This window comes from Hemitrygon akajei, chromosome 6 (genome assembly GCF_048418815.1).
Source record: "Hemitrygon akajei chromosome 6, sHemAka1.3, whole genome shotgun sequence".
NCBI lineage: Eukaryota > Metazoa > Chordata > Chondrichthyes > Myliobatiformes > Dasyatidae > Hemitrygon > Hemitrygon akajei.
Window position 1 is genome coordinate 47,630,227 of NC_133129.1, and position 20,254 is coordinate 47,650,480.

Genomic DNA, 20,254 nt, shown 5'->3' on the forward strand with positions numbered 1-20,254 from the left:
TAAATCTTTAAGCATCTTTTCCCCATACTTTAAAGTGAGACGTTGAGGAGGAGCAATTTTTTTCATGCGAAGTATGGTTGAAAATGAAGCTCACAGAACGTGGTGGAGATAGGTACTCTCAAAAGAAACAGGTACTCTCAAGACAATTAAAATGTATCTAGATAAGCACAAATCACCAGGTTCAAAGATTGCAGATCTACTGCTGGTGAACTAGATTAGTATACATGAGTTCTCAGTGCTGTATGACCCTGAAGCAGGGGTTCCCATTCTGAGATCCACAGACCCCTCATTTAATGCGAGGGGTCCATGACACCAGAAAAGATTGGGAACCCCTGCAGTTATTGAATCTTGCACTTATATAGAATTAGCCCAAATTGTCTGTGTGGGTGTTATTTCCTTTTCTCGCTCCCTCATACTTTCTTTTATTGTGTTTTACAGGTGAATCCAGGCGTTGCATGTCATGAAAGTGCATTGGTTGAAATAGAATTTGCGGTTAATATTGATAACGTTTCTAAAGTCTTTAGACTTTATGCTGAAACATTTTGTTTTGGATTTTGGAATGTTCATTGATCAGGTTGCACTGACCTGCCATGAAACTCTGAAAATTGGATATTTTTCCCCATTCAGCTCCCATCAGCAAGGTCAACCCAAAGCTAGAGATAAAATTATGAAAATATTTCACAGAGATTTCTTGACAGATTTTTTATATTAGGACTTTAAATACAAAGATCATTAACTGATTAAAACTATACTTAAAGATTTGATATATAATAAAGCTAAAAATTACACATAGATATAACAAAATTTGCAACATTACAACTAAAAAGAGCTGATAGTAGACTTCAAGAAGGGTAAGATGAGGGAGCATGAACCAGTCCTCGTAGGGGGATCAGAAGTGGCGAGAGTGAATAATTTCAAGTTCCTGGGTATCGGGTATGACCACCCGAACTCAAGTACAGTGCTTTCAACCGGGAGCTGTTGGCACTGTATCTGGCAATCCGGCATTTCAGGTACTTCTTGGAAGGCAGGCTGTTCACCGCGTTCATGGACCACAAACCATTGACCTTCGCGTTCACGAAGGTGTCCGATCCCTGGTCGGCTCGCCAGCAGCAACATCTGTCCTACATCTCCGAGTACACGATGGACATCCAGCATGTCTTGGGAAAGGACAACGTCGTGGCGGATGCACTCTCCAGACCAGCTGTCCAGGCCCTGTCCCTGGGGGAGGACTATACAGCACTGGAGGAGGCGCAGCAGGCAGACGACGAGATGCCCAGCTACAGGACCACAGTCTCGGGTTTGCAGCTGCAGGACTTTCTCGTAGGCCCAGGTGAGAGGACCCTCCTGTGCGACGTGGCTACCGGCCAACCTCGCCCCATCGTCCAGGCAGCCTGGAGGTGGCGAGTTTTCGACTCCATACACGGTTTGGCATACCCATCTATCAGGACAACCGTCCGGCTGGTCTCCAGCAAGTTCGCGTGGCACGGACTTTGGAAGCAGGTCAGTGAATGGGCCAGAACGTGCGCACAGTGCCAAACAGTCAAGGTGCAGCGGCACACTAAAGCCCCAGCCGCAGCAGTTCCACCCCACCCACCGGAGGTTCGACCACATTCATGTGGATATCGTGGGCCTCCTACCAGTGTCCTGAGGAGCGCGGTACCTCCTAACTATGGTAGACCGGTTCACAAGGTGGCCAGAGGCAGTCCCGCTCACCGACACATCTGCCGATTCCTGTACCTGAGCACTGATTGCAACCTGGGTAGCACGCTTCGGGGTACCGGCCCACATTACCTCCGACAGAGGTGCCCAGTTCACCTCCAGCCTGTTGGGATTGCAGCTACACCATACTACTGCCTGCCACCCACAGTCGAACGGACTGGTGGAACGCTTCCACCGTTACTTGAAGTCGGCTCTCATGGCCCGGCCTGAGAGGACCTAACTGGGTGGACGAGCTTCCCTGGGTCCTGCTTGGAATTCGCACAGCGCACAAAGAGGATCTGCACACCTCGTCGGCCAAGTTGGTGTACGGCGCACCCCTGGCAGTCCCAGGAGATTTCATACCAGCCTCAAGGGGGCAAGAGGAATAACCCGCAGCAGTCCTGGACAGACTATGTGAAAGGCTCAGCAACCTGGCACCTGTACTGACTTCACAGCACAGACAGACCCCGACCCATGTACCCAAAGACCTGCAGAACTGTAATTTTGTGTTTGTATGAAGGGGCGGACACCGGGCACCGCTACAGCCGCCGTACGAGGGGCCGTTCAAGGTGATTAACAACAACGGGTCCACGTATGTTCTGGACATTGGGGGGAAGAGAGGAGGTTTTCATGGTGGACTGACTCAAACCAGCCAATGTGGATTTGGCGCAGCTGGTTGAGGTTCAGGCACCGCGGCGCAGAGGCAGACCTCCAAAACAGAGGCTGATCCAGACTGTGGACATTGGGGGGTGTATCACCGGTTCTGGGGGGGGGGGTGTTATGTGGCAACCCACTTTCTGCGCAGGCGAACCGGCTCACAAATAGCCAGCGCGCGGGGGGAGACTTTGGTAATGCACCTCTGATGTCATTTCTGCCCGGAGTGGGCGAGCGCTAGGGATTAAATGCCAGCTTCGCGAAGTTTGAATAAACTAGTCTCCAAACGACTTACCGACTGCGTGTCGTTATTTCAGCGCTGTGTGTAGCACATCGCTACAACACCTTCAAGGAGCGGTACTTAAGAAAAGCAGCATCCATTGTTAAGGAATCTTATCACTCAGGTCATGCTCTCTTCTCATTGTTATTGTCAGGAAGGAGGTACAGAAGCCTGAAGGCATACACTCAATGATTCAGGTACAGCTTCTTCCCCTGTCATCTGATTCCTAAATGGACTTTGAATCCTTACCTCACTTTTTTTGTTTTTTCTGTTTTTGCATTATTTTTAATTTAACTATTTAATATACATGTATAGTTACTGTAGTTAACTTATTTTTTTCTATATTATAATGTATTGTAGCTGCTAAGTTAACAAATTTCACTACATAATGCTGGTGATATTAAACCTGATTCTGATTCAAATCCTGAAAATTATTAGATTGAAATGTAAACTGGGTCACTGTTTCAGGAGAAGAGGAAAACTGAATATTTGGATCATTTAGAATCCCCTTGAAAACCAGTCATCAATTGTTCGTAATTTTGCTACTCATTCTTAAAATATGCACAGTAATTTGCAATAAATTAATGCTGTTGAGTTATAATTTTGAAATCAATTCTTTGAAATGTGTGGATAAATTTAATAATTTTAATGGCTTTCAAAAGATTATTAGCAAATAAGTGCATTAAGGCTGCTTGTGTAACAGAAATTTGCCCTTGTTCATAAATCACTAAGATATAGAATAAAATTTGCTGTTACAGAATTTGTATGAAAAGGTAAGTGGACACAATTTTGTTTGATTCACACAATTCACATTTCATGATACGTGCACCAATGACACAGCATTATGAAAAATCTCAATGTCCTATTTTCTAGGAAGACAAACACCACCCTGTAACATGGGGATTCTCTGTGTTTAGAAGTTTGAAGTATTTGGCTACAACAGCAGGTGGCAGTGTACATTTCCTCTCAGACCCAGAGGAATTTTTAATGCGTTTCAGTTTTGATTATTTTAAAATAAATATACCACAGGTTATTGCTGTGTGCCAAAATGTGGTGCAGAACTGATTCATAATGCAGATTCCTTTTTATAATTCTAATAATTATAAAATAAATATGCCCTTTACTGTCAAAATTTCTAGTCTAATCTGGAAAGTAACAGTTGATTTTTTTAAAGTCCTCATGATTTACTTGCATAGAGTACATGTGCATTTTAACTTTGAAACTTGATTGCAACGAAACAAAACAGCATCTGAAAGATTTTTTGTGAAAAGGTAGATGCATAGAATGTATTCAGGATTGTATTGAAAATTATTCATTATCCTTTAAGGGTTGTACAACATGAATATTAGGTAGAACAGATAATGTTCTGAAAACAATGTTTTATAATCTTGATAGAATACTCAGTGACTGAATACATTGACTGACAAGAACTGATGAGCTTTTTCAATGGTTAGCTCATTAGAAGCAAATAGGATTGAGCAGAAAGAAAGGTCAAGGACTCTGTCTACCATTTAGGTTTTAAAAATCCTTTAAACAACAGTGGTGAAATCATCTCTTAAATAATTTAAGTGTTTAGGCTAGACTTTTCAATAGCTTACAGTGGATTTAATAAATATTTTGCAAGTAATTATGTGCAAAAACTGTAACTCAGTCCCTTCCAGAAAAAAAATCAGGCTAACATACCAGTTTCTTTTGAGGAAAAAATATTCTGTTTCAATGTGGTTAGGAATATCTAATAAAAGAAATGTAATTAAATATTGTTTCTTCTTACTCAGCGGAATTAGCTGCACAAATGGACATGACTTACGAAAAGAAACTTCCTGTCAGCTCCTTAACCATAGCACGGGTAAGACGATAAAAGCAGCATCCATGTATTATTTATGTTTGTTTGTAACACCCCTAAGGTAAAGGGAGCTAGTCGAGATGTATTCTAAAATGATCTCTGATTCCAGTTCAAGTGTTCTGCCTTAAATATGTGAGCTAGTTGAAAGACTGTAATCTGTAGTCATAACACGTGTAGAACTATACTATTTATGGATCTTTTTGTAGTGAATGCTTCCAGGCTGAAATATTTGCAGAAAATTTTGTAATATTTATAGTATTTGTAATGGTGGTAAAATTGAATGATACATTGACGCTACCTAATATTTTGGCTGGTTATGTGTAGTCATGAAAAAAGCACAATTTCCAGGCCACATATAATATGACCCAATATCATTTGACTTATGCTGACCAAGGCTCACACCCTGATAGTACTGAACTTTACCTGCTACACAACTCCCAATAAGCTGTCGGTATCAACACCATAGGGCAAGAACAGCAACTAGCTATGGGAAAGCAGAAAGTAAGGTCCCATCCACAAACTACACCTGATGTCATCCATTGCAAGTAAACTGCATCCTTCAAGATGCACAATTTTGCTTCTTGCTAAAGGCATACATGAAATAAAAACATTAATAAAGCACTAACTGATGCACATTAACAAAACCCACATCTTCAATTGAGCGAAAGATTTTCTAGAAGAATAGTCTATCCTCCCAGGCTTGTTGAGCTGATTTAATGGTAAAAGAAGCATGATGAATGATTTTATGCTGTGTCATTTGTTCATTGTGTTGCTGAAACTGTTGGATATCTACCAACTATACAGTATGTTGATATTAGTTTATGCAATAGGTTTGATTTATATTAAATGTTCTGAATTGTTTGACAGCAGGAGTAAAAATAAGATGTATTGTTGGGCTTTAAGAAATAGGAATTGGCCCAGGCATGCTCCATCATTCACTAAGATTATGGCTGATCCAACTTTCCTCTAGTCCACTTTCTCACCTGCTCCCAGTGATTCCTTATTGTAAAAAATCTGTCTGTCTCGGCTTTGAATATATTAAAAGAATTCAAAATTGCAAGGAGTTCCTAAAATTCATAACTATTTATATGGAATATTCTCCTTCTCTTAGTTTTAAATAGGCACCCATCATGCTAAAACAAAAAGCAATTTGGCTGTAGATTCTCTGACAATGGGAAACAGCATTTATTCTGGCAAGTCCCCCAAGAATCTTAGATGTTTCAAATTTTCTAATTTCCAGTCAGTAGAAATCCATTATTTCATTTTTTCCAGCAAGACAACCTCTCCATCCCTGCGATCATCCTGGTGAACCTTCCAATGATGATATATTTTTCCTTAAGTAAGGTAATAAAAAACGTTTGCAGCACTTAAGATGCTGTCTCACCGGTACCTCATGTAGTTGCAGTATGATCTTCCTGTTTTTATACTCCAACCCATTTGAAAGAAAAGCCTCTGCCATAATCTGCTATAAATTTCATGCATGACAATCCCCAAGTCTTTACTGCTTTCTGCAATCCTTATCCGTTTGAATAAGAACCCTTCCTTCCAAAGTGACCAGCTTTACAATTCCAACATTTCCAATTTTTGCAGCTACACTGCGCATTGCTTGCAAGTGATCCCCTTGTACGCTGCTTTTGCTTGATAGCCAATCCTCTTATTCATTATCCATTATATATCATTCCAATATATTACTTAGAAAAATCAACTATCTTGTGAAGTACCTGTATGTCCACTGAAGTTATGGTTCAGACTTCATTGTTTTTTAGACCACAAGACCATAAGATATAGGAACAGAATTAGGTCATTTGGCCCATCAAGTCTACTCTGCCATTTCATCATGGCTGATCCAGTTTTCCACTCAGCCCCAATCTCATCCCTTCTTTCTGTATCCCTTCATGCCCTGACCAATCAAGAATCTATAAACCTCTGCCTTAAATATAGCCAAAGATTTGGCCTCCACAGCTGCCTGTGGCAATGAATTCCACAGATTTGCCACTCTCTGGCTAAAGAAATTCCTCCTCATCTCTGTTTTAAAAGGACATCCTTCTATTGTGAGTCTGTATCCTCTGGTCTTAGACTCTGTCACCATAGGAAACATGCTCTCCTCATCCACTCTATCAAGCCCTTTCACCATTCAATAGGTTTCAATAAGGTCACCCCTCATTCTTCTGAATTCTAGTGAATACAGGCCCAGAGCCACTCTTCATATGACAAGCCATTCCATCCTGGAATTATTTTTGTAAACCTCCTTTGAACCTGCTCCAGTTTCAGCACATCCTTTCTTAAGCGCGTCCTTAAGGGGCCCAAAACTGCTCACAGTACTCCAAGTGAGGCCTCACCAATGCTTTATAAAAGTCCTCTTTTAATCCATAAGGGTGATTTTGGGCACAGCGCAGGAGGATAGGTGTCATGTTAGGCTTTGGGGACAGTGAGGAGAGGGAGTTAGTGGTCAAGGCCAGGATCCAGTGCTGGAGTCCAGGTTGGAGGGCTCTGCGGTTGAAGGCCAATGATCCCCAGGAATCAGGTCAACAGCTGCAGAGGACAAATACAAGTAATCCCCATAGCCCACCATGGTCGGGAGCCCCCAAGGACGAGGGCTGAGGATCCTCAAATTTGGCTGGTCCTGAGGTCAGAGGTCCATGCCAGGCTCAAAGTCCCATGATTGGCACATCCTGGGATCAATACTGGACGTTGAAGACCGAAGTCGGTGAGTCCAGAGGTCAGAGGCCCAATGTCTGCGAGTCTGGTCCAGGGACTGGAGGTTGGAGACCCAATGTCTGAGAGTGTCTAAGACTCTGGAGGCAGCGTGTGTGAGTGGGTGGGACAACAACAGTAAAACAGCTTTTTTGCTGTTGCTGTTTTGTACTTTTGTGTTCTTGTTGTTTGTGTTCTGCTGAACATTGTGGGCAGTGAAGTATATGGCAACACTTGCAGGCTGCCCCATCACATCCTTTGTTTGAGTTGATTGTTAACACAAATTACACATTTCACTGTATGTTACAGTGTAGATTTGATAAATTAATCTGAACCTTGTCAAATGCTTTTTGAAAATCCAAGTATATTACATTTGCTTCCTTCTATCCAAGTAGTTTAGATCTAATGGTTCCCCTTTATCTACTCTGGATGATACTTCCTCAAAGCACTCTTGATAAGTTTGTCATGTATGATATTCCCTTTGTGAAATCATGCTGAATGCTGACTGCTTGATCAGAGTATTGCTTTCTCAAATGTTATGCTGTACTATCCTGTTGATAGGATTACTGGTTAAAGTGTCTGGATGGATGTAACCACATGTCTTAGTATAGTCACTTCTACAAAACTAAAACATCGCTGATCCTGGAATTCTAGAATTAAGCAGAAAATGTTTTAAGCACTCACCAGATCAGCTAGTGCCTCTGGAATGAGAGAAACAAGGTGAGAGTGTCATAGTGTCTCTTATCAGAATGTTATAATATCCTTTTGCTGTAAATTCATACATTTTTTATTTTTGTAGTTTATTGACAACATTTCCACAAGAGAAGAGATTGACCAGGCTGAATATTATCTTTACAAGTAAGTATATTTTCCTGTTTTCCTAAGTTTCTTGCAGAGCTGTACTATAAACAAGCAGAACTTTGTTCTATTCTATTTAGATCAGATGAGCTAAGTGACCTGCTTTTAGCTGAAAAGTAATTGAGCAAAGGCGTGCGTCTCAAATAGCCTCTGACAACCAAGTCCAACTTCTGGCATTCATGTGTGGTTTATCTGCTAAGCCCAGCAGAACTGTTTCCACTGACAGGAGGAGGCACAGACATGGGTTACTGGCACCTTAAAGCCAGTCATTTTGGGTGGATAGGGCTCGACAGCTGTAGTTGGCAGCTCATCTCAGAGAAGGAAAGCTGATCTCAAACCTCCACTGTCTTGTAGCCATACCCAGTCATGGGGAAGGCTTCAGGAGAAAACCCCGAGGAAAAATCTGGAGCTGGAGTCCCTACATTGAGTTCAGTGCTGACTGCAACTCCTGTGACACTGCAGTGCAAAACTGTATTGGACTTTGCCATGCCTTTGAATTCATCAGTTGTGTGGAGAGGGAGAGCCTGCTGCATAGGCAATAGCTTGCTCTCCATTTCATACTGCCCTGGCTTGCATGGACAGCTGGGACACAACATGCATGGTCAACCCCGATCAATGAAGGGCCTAATCGAGCAGGTTTGGAATGAGATGCTGAAAATCAGAATCTGGTTTTTCCATAATTGTTATTTGATTTTATTATTCATTTCCTTTCTGTTCCCTCCATGCATAACATTTTAAACCTGCCTGGTAGATTTCAGTTAACAGTTAACATTTTAACTTCTTTACAAGAATGATAGTATGGTGGATTCTTAATAATGAGGTAATCTGCAAGTCTACACGGATCTTTCCGATATCATTGTTCTTGATGTTCTTCAATAGTGAAAGACATAGAAATGACTTTGTAATTGGTCCACATTAGTCTGAATGTCTACCTCAGTGTTAAAGAGTTTGCGTTGTTGTAGAGAAAGAATGTGTTGGCTCTTTTTTAAGTACTTATGTCTGCAAGAAGCCACAAGGGGGTTGACACTGGAATTGGAATTGTTTTATCATTTGTCACATGTACTGAGGTATAGTGAAAAGCTCGTCTTGCATACTGTTAATACAGATCAAATCACTACACATTACATTAAGGTAGTACAAAATAAAGAGTAGCAGAATGTAGGATAAAGTGCAGCAGCTACAGAGAAAGTGGAATGCAGATAGACAATAAAATGCAAGATCATAAGTGAGGTAGATTGTGAGGAAAAGAGTCTGTCTTATCATACTAGTCATGTCAAGTGATTTTATGCATGTATTTGTAAATCTATTATACAAGAGTGACTAGGACCTTAAAGCAACTGACTAATCATGGTATTCCAGTGAAATTGGCGCCCTTGTCCTCAATAATGGAGATAGTGGGTTGGGATTGGTTGTTGAACTGCCTATGATGTAGAACTGTGCACTTTATGATTGGTTAAAACAGTGATTGTTTAGGCTGGTGGATATTGTATCAACATTGGATTGAGTTGAGTTTTGAAAAGCTACAATCATCCAGGTGGATAAAAGAGTATTCCACCATTGTCTTGAACTTTGGCTTTACATGGTGGAAAATTGGAAGTATCAGGAGATATGTGACTCTTCCAAGGATCTCCAGTCTCTAGTACTTGTAGCCACACCATTTACATGGCCTATTCTTCTGAATTTATGGTTAATGCTAACCATTCTGTCCATATTGCCTAACATTTGAACAGTGCAAATGTTATGATGTACATCAGTCCATGCCAGACTGTTGCCAGTTTGACAGTTTCTGTGCAGCGCATTCCATATAATATGGAGATGTCCAGTAAATAAAAATGCTATCTAAAAAACAATCAACTTAAAAGAGGAAAAATATACTTCTTATTAAACTTCAAACTAGACCTGAAATTATGCTTAGAATTTTGTCATTTGGGGTGAGAGATTGTGATCAATGGGAGTGTGTGTTGTATGTTCTGTGGGTCTTGGTTAGACTTTGCATAATCAGGTCAAAATTAATGGAGTCAGGTTTGAAGTTGTAAACTTGAGTAAAATTTCAAGCAAACTTTGCAATAGCTAAAATTTACTCCAAAAATTATTCTCTCTGGTAGTATAGTGTCAGTATCTCTGCTTTTGATTGAGATGTATTAGAACTCGTATTTCAGAATCAGAATCAGGTTTATTATCACCAGCACGTGATGTGAAATTTATTAACTTCGCAGCAGCAGTACAATGCAGTACATAATATAGAAGGGAAAAAAACACAAAATAAAATAATAATAAATAAATAACTCAATCAATTACAGTATACGTGTATTGAATAGATTAAAAATTGTGCAAAAAACAGAAATACTATATATTAAAAAAGTGAGGTAGTGTCCAAGGGTTCAATGCCCATTTAGGAATCGGATGGCAGAGGGGAAGAAGCTGTTCCTGAATCACTGAGTGTGTGCCTTCAGGCTTCTGTACCTCCTCCCCGATAGCAACAGTGAAAAAGGGCATGCCCTGGGTACTAGAAGTCCTTAATAATGGACACTGCCTTTCTGAGACACCACTCCTTCTCTCTCTCTTTCAATCTTTTTATTAATATTTAGAATATTATGAATGAGATACAATTCAAATAATGGTAAGGGATTACAAATATATAGACTCCCATTGTACATAAAGAAATATATAAACAATGAATACAGCATAAGTAAGTTTCCCAAAACATAAACCATATAGTATATATATGAACAAGGTAAGTTTAGATATTCCATAATATATAGTATAAAAAAGAGAAAAAAAAATCTATCTAAGAAAGTTAGCTAATCTACTAATCTAGTATCAAGAAAAAGAAAAAAAAACAAAGAAGAAAAAAAAATAAAAAAACTTTAAAAAAGAGAAAAAAAAAAGGGCTGTTCATAGTATCTCACGAGTATACATAAACATCAATGACGTCAACTCCGATCCTCTCAACATACATACGATTAAAGCTGAAAAAAAACCGATAAGCCTGGCACAGGGCCATTACATCATATGAAAATATTGAATAAATGGTCTCCATATCTTTTCAAATTTAATAGAAGTATCAAATACAGCACTTCTAATTTTTTCTAAATTTAGACATAACATAGTTTGAGAAAGCCAATGAAATACCGTGGGAGGATTAATTTCCTTCCAATTCAACAAAATAGATCTTCTAGCCATCAAAGTGAGAAAAGCAATCATTCGACAGGCGGAAGGAGATAAGTGAAGTAAGTCCATCATCGGTAAACCAAAAATTGCGGTAATAGGATGGGGTTGTAAATCAATGTTCAATACCGCCGAAATAATATCAAAAATATCATTCCAATATTTTCTCAAAAGTGGACATGACCAAAACATATGAGTTAAAGAAGCGATTTCTAATTGACATCTGTCACAAATAGGGTTTATATGAGAATAAAAATGAGCTAATTTATCCTTGGACATATGGGCCCTATGTACAACCTTAAATTGTAATAATGAATGTTTGGCACATATAGATGATGTATTAACTAATTTAAGAATTCTATCCCAATTCTCAATAGGAATAATAAGATTAAGTTCTCTTTCCCAATCATTTTTGGTCTTATCAAAGGGCACTGACCGTATCTTCATAATTATATTATAAAGTTTTGATATAAGCCCTTTTTGAAAAGGGTTTAATTCAAACAAACCTTCCAAAGTATCTGAAGACAGAGAATTTGGGAACGAAGGAAGTACCGTACTTAAAAAATGCCTAACCTGTAAGTATCTAAAAAAATGAAATCTAGGCAAATTATATTTATTAGCTAGTTGCTCAAAGGACATAAAACATTTGTCCAAAAATAAGTCGGAAAATCTTAATAATCCCTTAGTTTTCCAAGCCAAAAAAGCATGATCTATAATTGAGGGGTGGAAAAAACAATTAGATACAATAGGACTATTTAACACGAATTGAGTCAACCCGAAAAATTTCCGAAATTGAAACCATATATGTAAGGTATATTTAACTATCGGGTTGTCAATTCGCTTCGGCAATTTAGAAAGAGCAAAAGGGAGAGATGTCCCTAAGATAGAACCCAGAGCATAAGCAGAAACCGATTTGGTTTCCAAACTCACCCAATGAGGGCCAAAAGGACCATCTCATTCTTTCAACCAACATATCAAATATCTAATATTAACTGCCCAATAATAAAATCTGAAATTGGGTAATGCCAACCCACCATCCTTCTTTGTCTTCTGTAAGTATATTTTACCTAACCTGGGATTTTTATTCTGCCATATATATGAAGAAATTTTTGAATCAACATTAGTAAAAAAGGATTTCGGAATAAAAATTGGTACCGCTTGAAAAACATATAAAAATTTAGGTAAAATAACCATCTTAATAGCATTAATCCTACCTATCAGAGACAAAGATAATGGTGACCACTTAGTAAACAAACCTTTAATCTGATCAATTAAGGGTAAAAAATTAAACCGAAATAATTCTTTATGGTTTTTGGTAATTTTAATCCCTAAATAAGTAAAAGAATCATTAGCTAATTTAAAAGGTAAAATACCATAATTTGGGACCTGTCTATTCAAAGGAAACAATTCACTCTTATTAAGATTTAACTTATACCCAGAAAACTCACTAAATTGAGCCAACAATGATAAGACTGCTGGAATAGATTTCTCAGGATTAGAGATGAATAATAATAAATCGTCTGCATATAAAGATACCTTATGAATATCTGTTCCACGATTAATACCCAAAATATCCTGTGATTCTCTGATGGCAATTGCCAAAGGTTCTAAAGCGATGTTAAATAGTAATGGACTAAGAGGACAACCTTGTCTAGTGCCCCGAAATAAACGAAAAAATGGAGATCTTTGATTATTAGTAAACACCGAGGCTACTGGAGTTTGATATATCAGTTTAATCCAAGAAATGAAGGTCGGACTGAAATTAAACTTCTCCAACACATAAAATAAGTAAGGCCATTCAACTCTATCAAATGCTTTTTCCGCATCTAATGATATAACACATTCTGAAGTATTATGTGAAGGAGTATAAACAATATTCAATAATCTCCTAACATTGAAAAAAGAATAGCGATTTTTAATAAAACCGGTTTGGTCTTCCGAAATAATTTGGGGTAATACCTTCTCCAACCTAGAAGCCAGCAACTTGGAAAAAATCTTAGAATCCACATTCAATAAAGATATTGGTCTGTAGGATGCACAATCAGTAGGGTCTTTATCTTTCTTCAGTATTAAAGAAATGGAAGCTCTATAAAAAGATTGTGGCAACTTCCCCAATCTAATTGCTTCTTCAAAAACCTTGCATAGCCAAGGAGATAAAGTATCAGAAAAACATTTAAAAAATTCTACTGTATACCCATCTGGACCTGGTGCTTTCCCAGAATTCATTGAGGAAATGACCCCTTTAATTTCCGCATCCGTAAACGGAGTATCTATTACTGAAAGATCATCAGATGATAGTTTTGGAAAATTCAATTTCCCGAGAAAATCACACATGGTATTATGATCCTGAGGGAATTCAGATTTATACTGGGAGGCATAAAAGTCTTGAAAAGACTTATTTATGTCATCATGGTTAACTGTCAAATCCCCATTCTGCTGTCGAACCTTAGTAATCTGGCGTTTAACTGAAACATTCTTCAGCTGACTAGCTAACAGTTTTCCTGATTTATCACTATGTATATAGAAATCAGATCTGGTTTTCATTAATTGATTTTCTATCGGAGATGTAAGTAATAAACTATGTTCCATTTGAAGTTCAACCCTTTGTTTATAAAGTTCCATGCTAGGAGTAGTCGAATATTTCTTGTCAATCTCTTTAATTTTATCAACCAGTAAAAGAGTTTCCTTCTTAATGCGTTTTCTCAGACCAGCAGAATACGAGATAATCTGTCCACGTATATACGCTTTTAAAGTGTCCCAAAGTGTTCCGCATGAGATATCCTCCGTGGAATTAGTTGAAAAGAAGAAATCAATCTGTTCCTTCATAAATTTAATAAAGTCCGGTTCTTGCAATAAGGTAGAGTCAAATCGCCATTGTCTAGCATTTAAAGCTGTATCCGTAAAATTAATAGAAAGTTTTAATGGAGCATGGTCAGAAATAGCTATAATATCATAATTACAACCAATTACCGATGGAATAAAACAAGAGTCAATAAAAAAATAATCAATTCTCGAATAGGAGTGATAAACATGTGAGAAAAAAGAAAACTCTTTGTCATTAGGATGACGAAATCTCCAAATATCAAAAACTCCATTATCAGTCAAAAAGGAGTTAATACAAGTGGCCGACTTATTGGGTAGAGTCTGAATAGGTGTAGATTTGTCCATCAAAGGAATTAAACAACAATTAAAGTCACCACCCATTATTAACTTATATTCATTTAAATTAGGTAAAGAAGTAAATAAGGACTTAAAAAAGTCAGGACAATCCACATTCGGGGCATAAACATTAACCATAGCAACCTTTTTATTACCGAGTAAACCCGTAATTAACAAAAATCTACCATTTGGATCCGAAAGGATATCGTGTTGAACAAATGCAATAGAGGAGTCAATAAAAATTGAAACTCCCTTAACTTTGGCATTCGAATTCGAATGATACTGTTGACCCCGCCAAGACCTAAAAAAGCGATATTTGTCCTCCTTCCTCACATGAGTTTCTTGTACAAAAATAATATGAGCATTAAGTCTTTGGAATACTTTGAAAATCTTCTTTCGTTTAATCGGATGGTTTAATCCATTAGTATTCCAAGACACAAAGTTAATGGTTTGAGCCATGTTTCTAAAGTCATCCCTTTGGTATATAAAGGGTTAACCATGTTATAAACTCATGCATCCGGAAGAGGGACAAAAATAAAGAGCAGACCCGGAAGTGACGACATCGTAGACATATTTGTAGTTCAAGAACAGCCCAAGTAAAAAAACTAAAACAAATTGATAAGAGAAAAATTAAAAAAGAAAACAGACCAACCCCCACCCCCGTATGAAAAAGAAAAAAAGCCAAAATATGGCTAGAAAAAAGAAAAAATGAAACTAACTCTACCCCCATATCAGCGGCAGACCACTCCGTGTTTAACGGATATATATAAAAAACCACCCGAACTTTAAGAATTATGATCGCAGTACTAAAAACTGCGCTTCTTAATATGCTGAGTTGTAAAGAAAAAGGGAATAAAATCATTAAAAGTTTATAAATCGGGTTATAACCCAAACAAATCAAGAAGTATTTAAACCATGATAAGCGATGCATTATAGGAAGAAGACGAAAAAAGAAACAATAACGCCATCTTAAACTAAACCAGTACTTTACAAAAAACCATTATCTTGATATTAAACAAAAAATTCACTTCAAAAGGTTAAAAATATACCTTCAAGGGAACAAAAATAATAGACAAAAATATAGTATAGTAGTTAAAGTGTATAAGACAGAGCGATTAATATAACGAAAACACACTTTAACTTAAATATGAAGTATAGGATAAACCTACACCAATAACCAGAGACTAACCCTGGTTTAAGAAATCGAAAACCATCTTTCACGATCAGAATCACTCATTTAATGAAGAGTAGTAACTGTATCAGTAGGGAAGTTCTCCTCCAAATACTTTTTCGCTTCAAAGGTAGACAAAAATACTTTACGCGGAGCATTCGGGGGGGAGATCCTGAGCTTCGCCGGGTATAAGAGCGCAGGTTTTAGATTTTTCTCATAACATTCAGACATCAGAGGTTTAAAAAGCAGCCTTTTTTCATAACTTCTGGGCTGAAATCTTGGACCAAACGGAAACAATAATCACGAAATTTAATCATCCCAGCCCTTCGAGCTTCACGAATGAGTTGTTCTTTATCGTGTGCGTAATGAAATCGGACGATTACCACCGGGGGCTTATCTGAAACCGTCGGTGATCGACTCCAAATTCTATGTGCTCGGTCAAGTAGCGGAGGGTTTACTGGAAAAACCGACGGAAACGCATCTTTTAGAAATTGAGCAAAGTATTTCGAAGGATCGCCTTGTTCTATGCCGTCTGGGAGACCAAGTATGCGTAGGTTCTGTCTTCTGGACCGATTCTCCAAATCGACACTCTTGGCTTTAAGTGTCTCCACCAATTTAATAGTCGAAATTAAATCCTGTTGCAATTTTTCAATTGTCAAATCTCGTTTCCGCGCTTCTTCTTGCAGCAATGTGATAAGCGCTTGCTGCTGGTTAATTACTGAATCCGTCTTAACCATATAATCTTGAAAAACCTTTATATCTCGTTGATAATATAAACGTTGAAAAGCCTGACGTTGTTCCTCAAATTTTTTATCCAAAAGCTCCATAAGCAGTTGATAAGTTAACTCAGTGCGTTGCGGTTGAGCTGGCTTCTTTCCATTACCGTTCGGGTTTCGCCCCGGTTCTCGTCCTTTGGATCTAAGAGCCATTTCTGTTTGCATATCTTCCAAAATTCACGATAAAATCTTAACAATAAGCCCGAGAAAGTAGCAAAAGTCTTTTGGTGTAGGTAACAATAAGTTGAATAAGGGTGATCAAAGGTTAAAAAAAGTAAAGATTATGGAGCGGATCTGAAACAGTACTCACTCCATGAGCGTCTCCCGCTGATCTCGAGACACCACTCCTTGAAGATGTCCTGGGTATTTTGTAGGGTAGTACCCAAGTTGGAGCTGACTAGATTTACTGTCCTCTTTAGCTTCTTTCAGTCCTATGCAGTAGACACCCCCATACCAGACAGTGATGCAGACTGTCAGAATGCTCTCCATGGCTCAACTATAGAAGTTTTTTAGTGTATTTTTTGACATACCAAATCTCTTCAAACTCCTAATAAAGTATAGCCACTGTCTTACCTTCTTTATAACTGCATCAATATGTTGGGACCAGGTTAGATCCTCAGAGATCTTAACCCCCAGGAACTTGAAACTGTTCACTCTCCAACTTATGATCCCTCTATGAGGATTGGTATGTGTTCCTTCATCTTATCCTTCCAGAAATCCACAGTCAGCTCCTTCATCTTACTGACATTGAGTGCGAGGTTGTTGCTGCAACACCACTCCACTAGTTGGCCTATCTCACTCCTGTATGCCCTGGACAGTATGGTACTGGACAGATAAATGTGGCAAAAAACTGAAATCTTCTTACTAGTGAGTCCTAAGTTTTACTGCTGGGCCATTGATCAAACACAATAACATGTCTTCAAATATAATTTCAAACAGGGAACTTAGTGACATGCTAAGATGTTTCTTGCCAGGGCTTCACTGATAAGTAAATATTGTTAGAAACAATTTTTGATTTCCTGCATACATTACATTCTTAGTTGATGAGATTAATAGAGTACATATATTTTTGATATTCTGTTATGCAGAGTTTGCTAGCTTTTTATAAAGTTTATCATCATTATGACTTTTATGAGACGAGGAAGGAGATACAAGAGTCTGAAGACTCAATGATTCAGGACAGCTTCTTCCTCTCTACTGTCTGATTTCTCAGTGATCCATGAATCCACAAGCAGTACCGCATTACTTTTTGTACCATTTTTGCAATTTATAGAATGATATACTTTGCAGTGATCTGCTGTGGCAAAACAAATTTCATATCATATGTCAGTGATAATACTTCTAATTCTAAAAAATTAAATTGTATGGGTTTGCAATGTATGCTTAATTTTATGAGGAAAAATTAGCTTTTCCATGGCAGTTTAAATTAAATGATAAACACAAAGTACACTGAAGATGCTGTGGTCAAAGCAACACATACAACATGCTGGAGGAACTCAGCAGGTCGGGCAGCATCCATGGAAACGAGCAGTCAACGTTTCGGGCCGAGACCCTTCATCAGGACTGAAGAGGGAGGGGGCAAGGGCCATATAAAGAAGGTGGGGGGAGGGCGGGAAGGAGAAGGCTGGTAGGTGCCAGGTGAAAAACCAATAAGAGGAAAGATCAAGGGGTGGGGGAAGGGATAGGCAGGAAATGTGAAGAAAGAATGTAAGGGGAAAGCATTATGTGTAGTAGAAGAAGGCAGAATCATGAGAGGTCATAGGCAGCTGGAGGAGGAGGCAGAGGGAAACTGGAATGGGGTAAGGGAGGGGGAGGGAATTACCGGAAGTTGGAGAATTCAATGTTCATGCCAAGGGGCTGGAGACTACCCAGACGGTATATGAGGTTGCTGCTCCTCCAACCTGAGTTTGGCCTCATCATGGCAGTAGAGGAGGCCACGTATGGACATATCCGAATGGGAATGTGATGCAGAGTTGAAGTGGGTGGCAACCAGGAGATCCTGTCTGTTGTGGTGGATGGAGCGGAGGTGCTCGACGAAGCGGTCCCCCAATCTGCGTCGGGTCTCGCCGATGTAGAGGAGGCCACACCAGGAGCACTGGATGCAATAGATGACCCCAACAGACTCACAAGTGAAATGTTGCCTCACTTGGAAGGACTGTTTGGGGCCCTGAATGGTGGTAAGAGAGTAGGTGTAGGGACAGGTTTAGCACTTAAGCTTGCAGGGATAAGTGCCAGGTGGGAGATGTGTGGGCCAGGCAGTTGCGGAGGGAACGATCCCTGCGGAAAGCGGAGAGGGGTAGTCAGGGAAAGATGTGCTTAGTAGTTGGGGTCCTGTTGAAGGTGGCGGAAGTTGCGGAGGATAATATGCTGGATCCGGAGGCTGGTGGAGTGGTAGGTGAGGACAAGGGGAACTCGGTTCCTGTTGTGGTGACGGGAAGATGGGGTGAGGGCTGAAGTGCGGAAAATGGAGGAGAAGTGGCTCTTCCCACTTTCTTCAGAACAAGGGTGTAGCAGTGGGCACTCCCATGGGCCCCAGCTATGCCTGCCTCTTCATTGGCTATGTGGAACAGTCTATGCTCCAAATCTATTGTTACGAACCCCGTAACTGGGTGACTTACCAGCAAAGATAGAGACGTCCATTGAAGTCTGATGATACTATTTTTAACAGTATTTATTAGTAAAAATACACAAAAATAATATCAGTGCAAATATACAGATAATATACGTCGTCAATACTAAATCTAAAAGTGCGGTTATAATAATAATCAATAAGAAATAAGCTCTATCGTTGTCTAAGGGATAATGTATTGTCCGATGGAAATATAAAGTTCACTGCAGTTCCACAAGCTGCCGTCTTTTGGTTGTCACTGTTGCAATTGTTGGAGAGAGAGAGAGAGAGAGAATGGGAAACATTTACCGCTACGGGTTTTTCCAACCTTCCTTTATGATTTTGATCCGTCAGGTGTCTCGTTGTCGTGGCCGTTCAAGTGTGACCTCTCCTTTAGCTAAACCGTTCTTCCGTGGTGAGCTCGCCACCCAGGCAAGGGAGGACGCACACGAGCCCCCACCGGCTTTCGCTACAAAACGCTGTCACGGGATTTCTAGCGTTTCTCCTGGTGTGTCTAAAGGGGTGTTCCCCAGACCCCTCTTTTATCCTTACTCACGGAGTCTCAGATGTCATTTAGGTTGGGATGATGCAATCCCTCAACCAGACCACTCTGGTTGTCCCCTGAGGGGTTTCAATGAATAGTACAGTACTCAATACACAATTCCTTCTCCAAGAGACAATGGCAGTACTCAGTGGTTCCATTCAGGAGACATTCCACCTGGTTGTGTATTCTGGGTGTCCCTCTCTCTCATTTCCTGGGTCTCAGACCCGAAATAATAGTGATCTTGCGATTCTCAAAAAGGAGGGGGCGACTTTGTACCCTTCGGCCCCTCAGAGTTGCTTCACCTTCATAACACTATACTGGGACTGCTCCCCAACTTTTCCTTCGCTACATTGACAACTACATTGGTGCTGCTTCCTGCACCCATGCTGAGCTCATCAATTTCATCGACCTTGCCTCCAACTTCCACCCAGCTTTCAAATTCACTTGGACCATCTCAGACTCTTCTCTCCCTTTTCTCGATCTCTCGGTCTCCATCTCTGGAGACAGACTGACTCTCATAACTACCTCGACTATACCTCTTCCCATCCTGCCAAATGCAAAAATGCTATTCCCTATTCCCAGTTCCTCCGTCTCTGCTCCCAGGATGAGACTTTCCGTTCCAGGACATCTCAAATGTCCTCTTCCTTTAAGGATCATGGTTTCCCCTCTGCCGTCATCAATGATGCCCTCACTCGCATCTCCTCCATTTCCCGCACTTTGGCCCTCACCCTATCCTCCCTTCACCACAAGGACCAAGTTCCCCTTGTCCTCACCTACCACCCCTCCAGCCTCCAGTTCCAG

General features: G+C 39.7%; 1 protein-coding gene across 1 annotated transcript in view; it reads left to right on the plus strand.

The window, feature by feature from the left end:
* The window catches only part of mrps27 (mitochondrial ribosomal protein S27), a 114,747-nt gene that overhangs the window by 15,082 nt on the left and 79,411 nt on the right, over positions 1-20,254 (plus strand). Inside the window, exons 3-4 of the mRNA XM_073048329.1 lie at positions 4,408-4,478; positions 7,969-8,027. Of these exons, the coding sequence (XP_072904430.1) occupies positions 4,408-4,478; positions 7,969-8,027 (130 nt within the window). The remainder of the gene's footprint in view (positions 1-4,407; positions 4,479-7,968; positions 8,028-20,254) is intronic.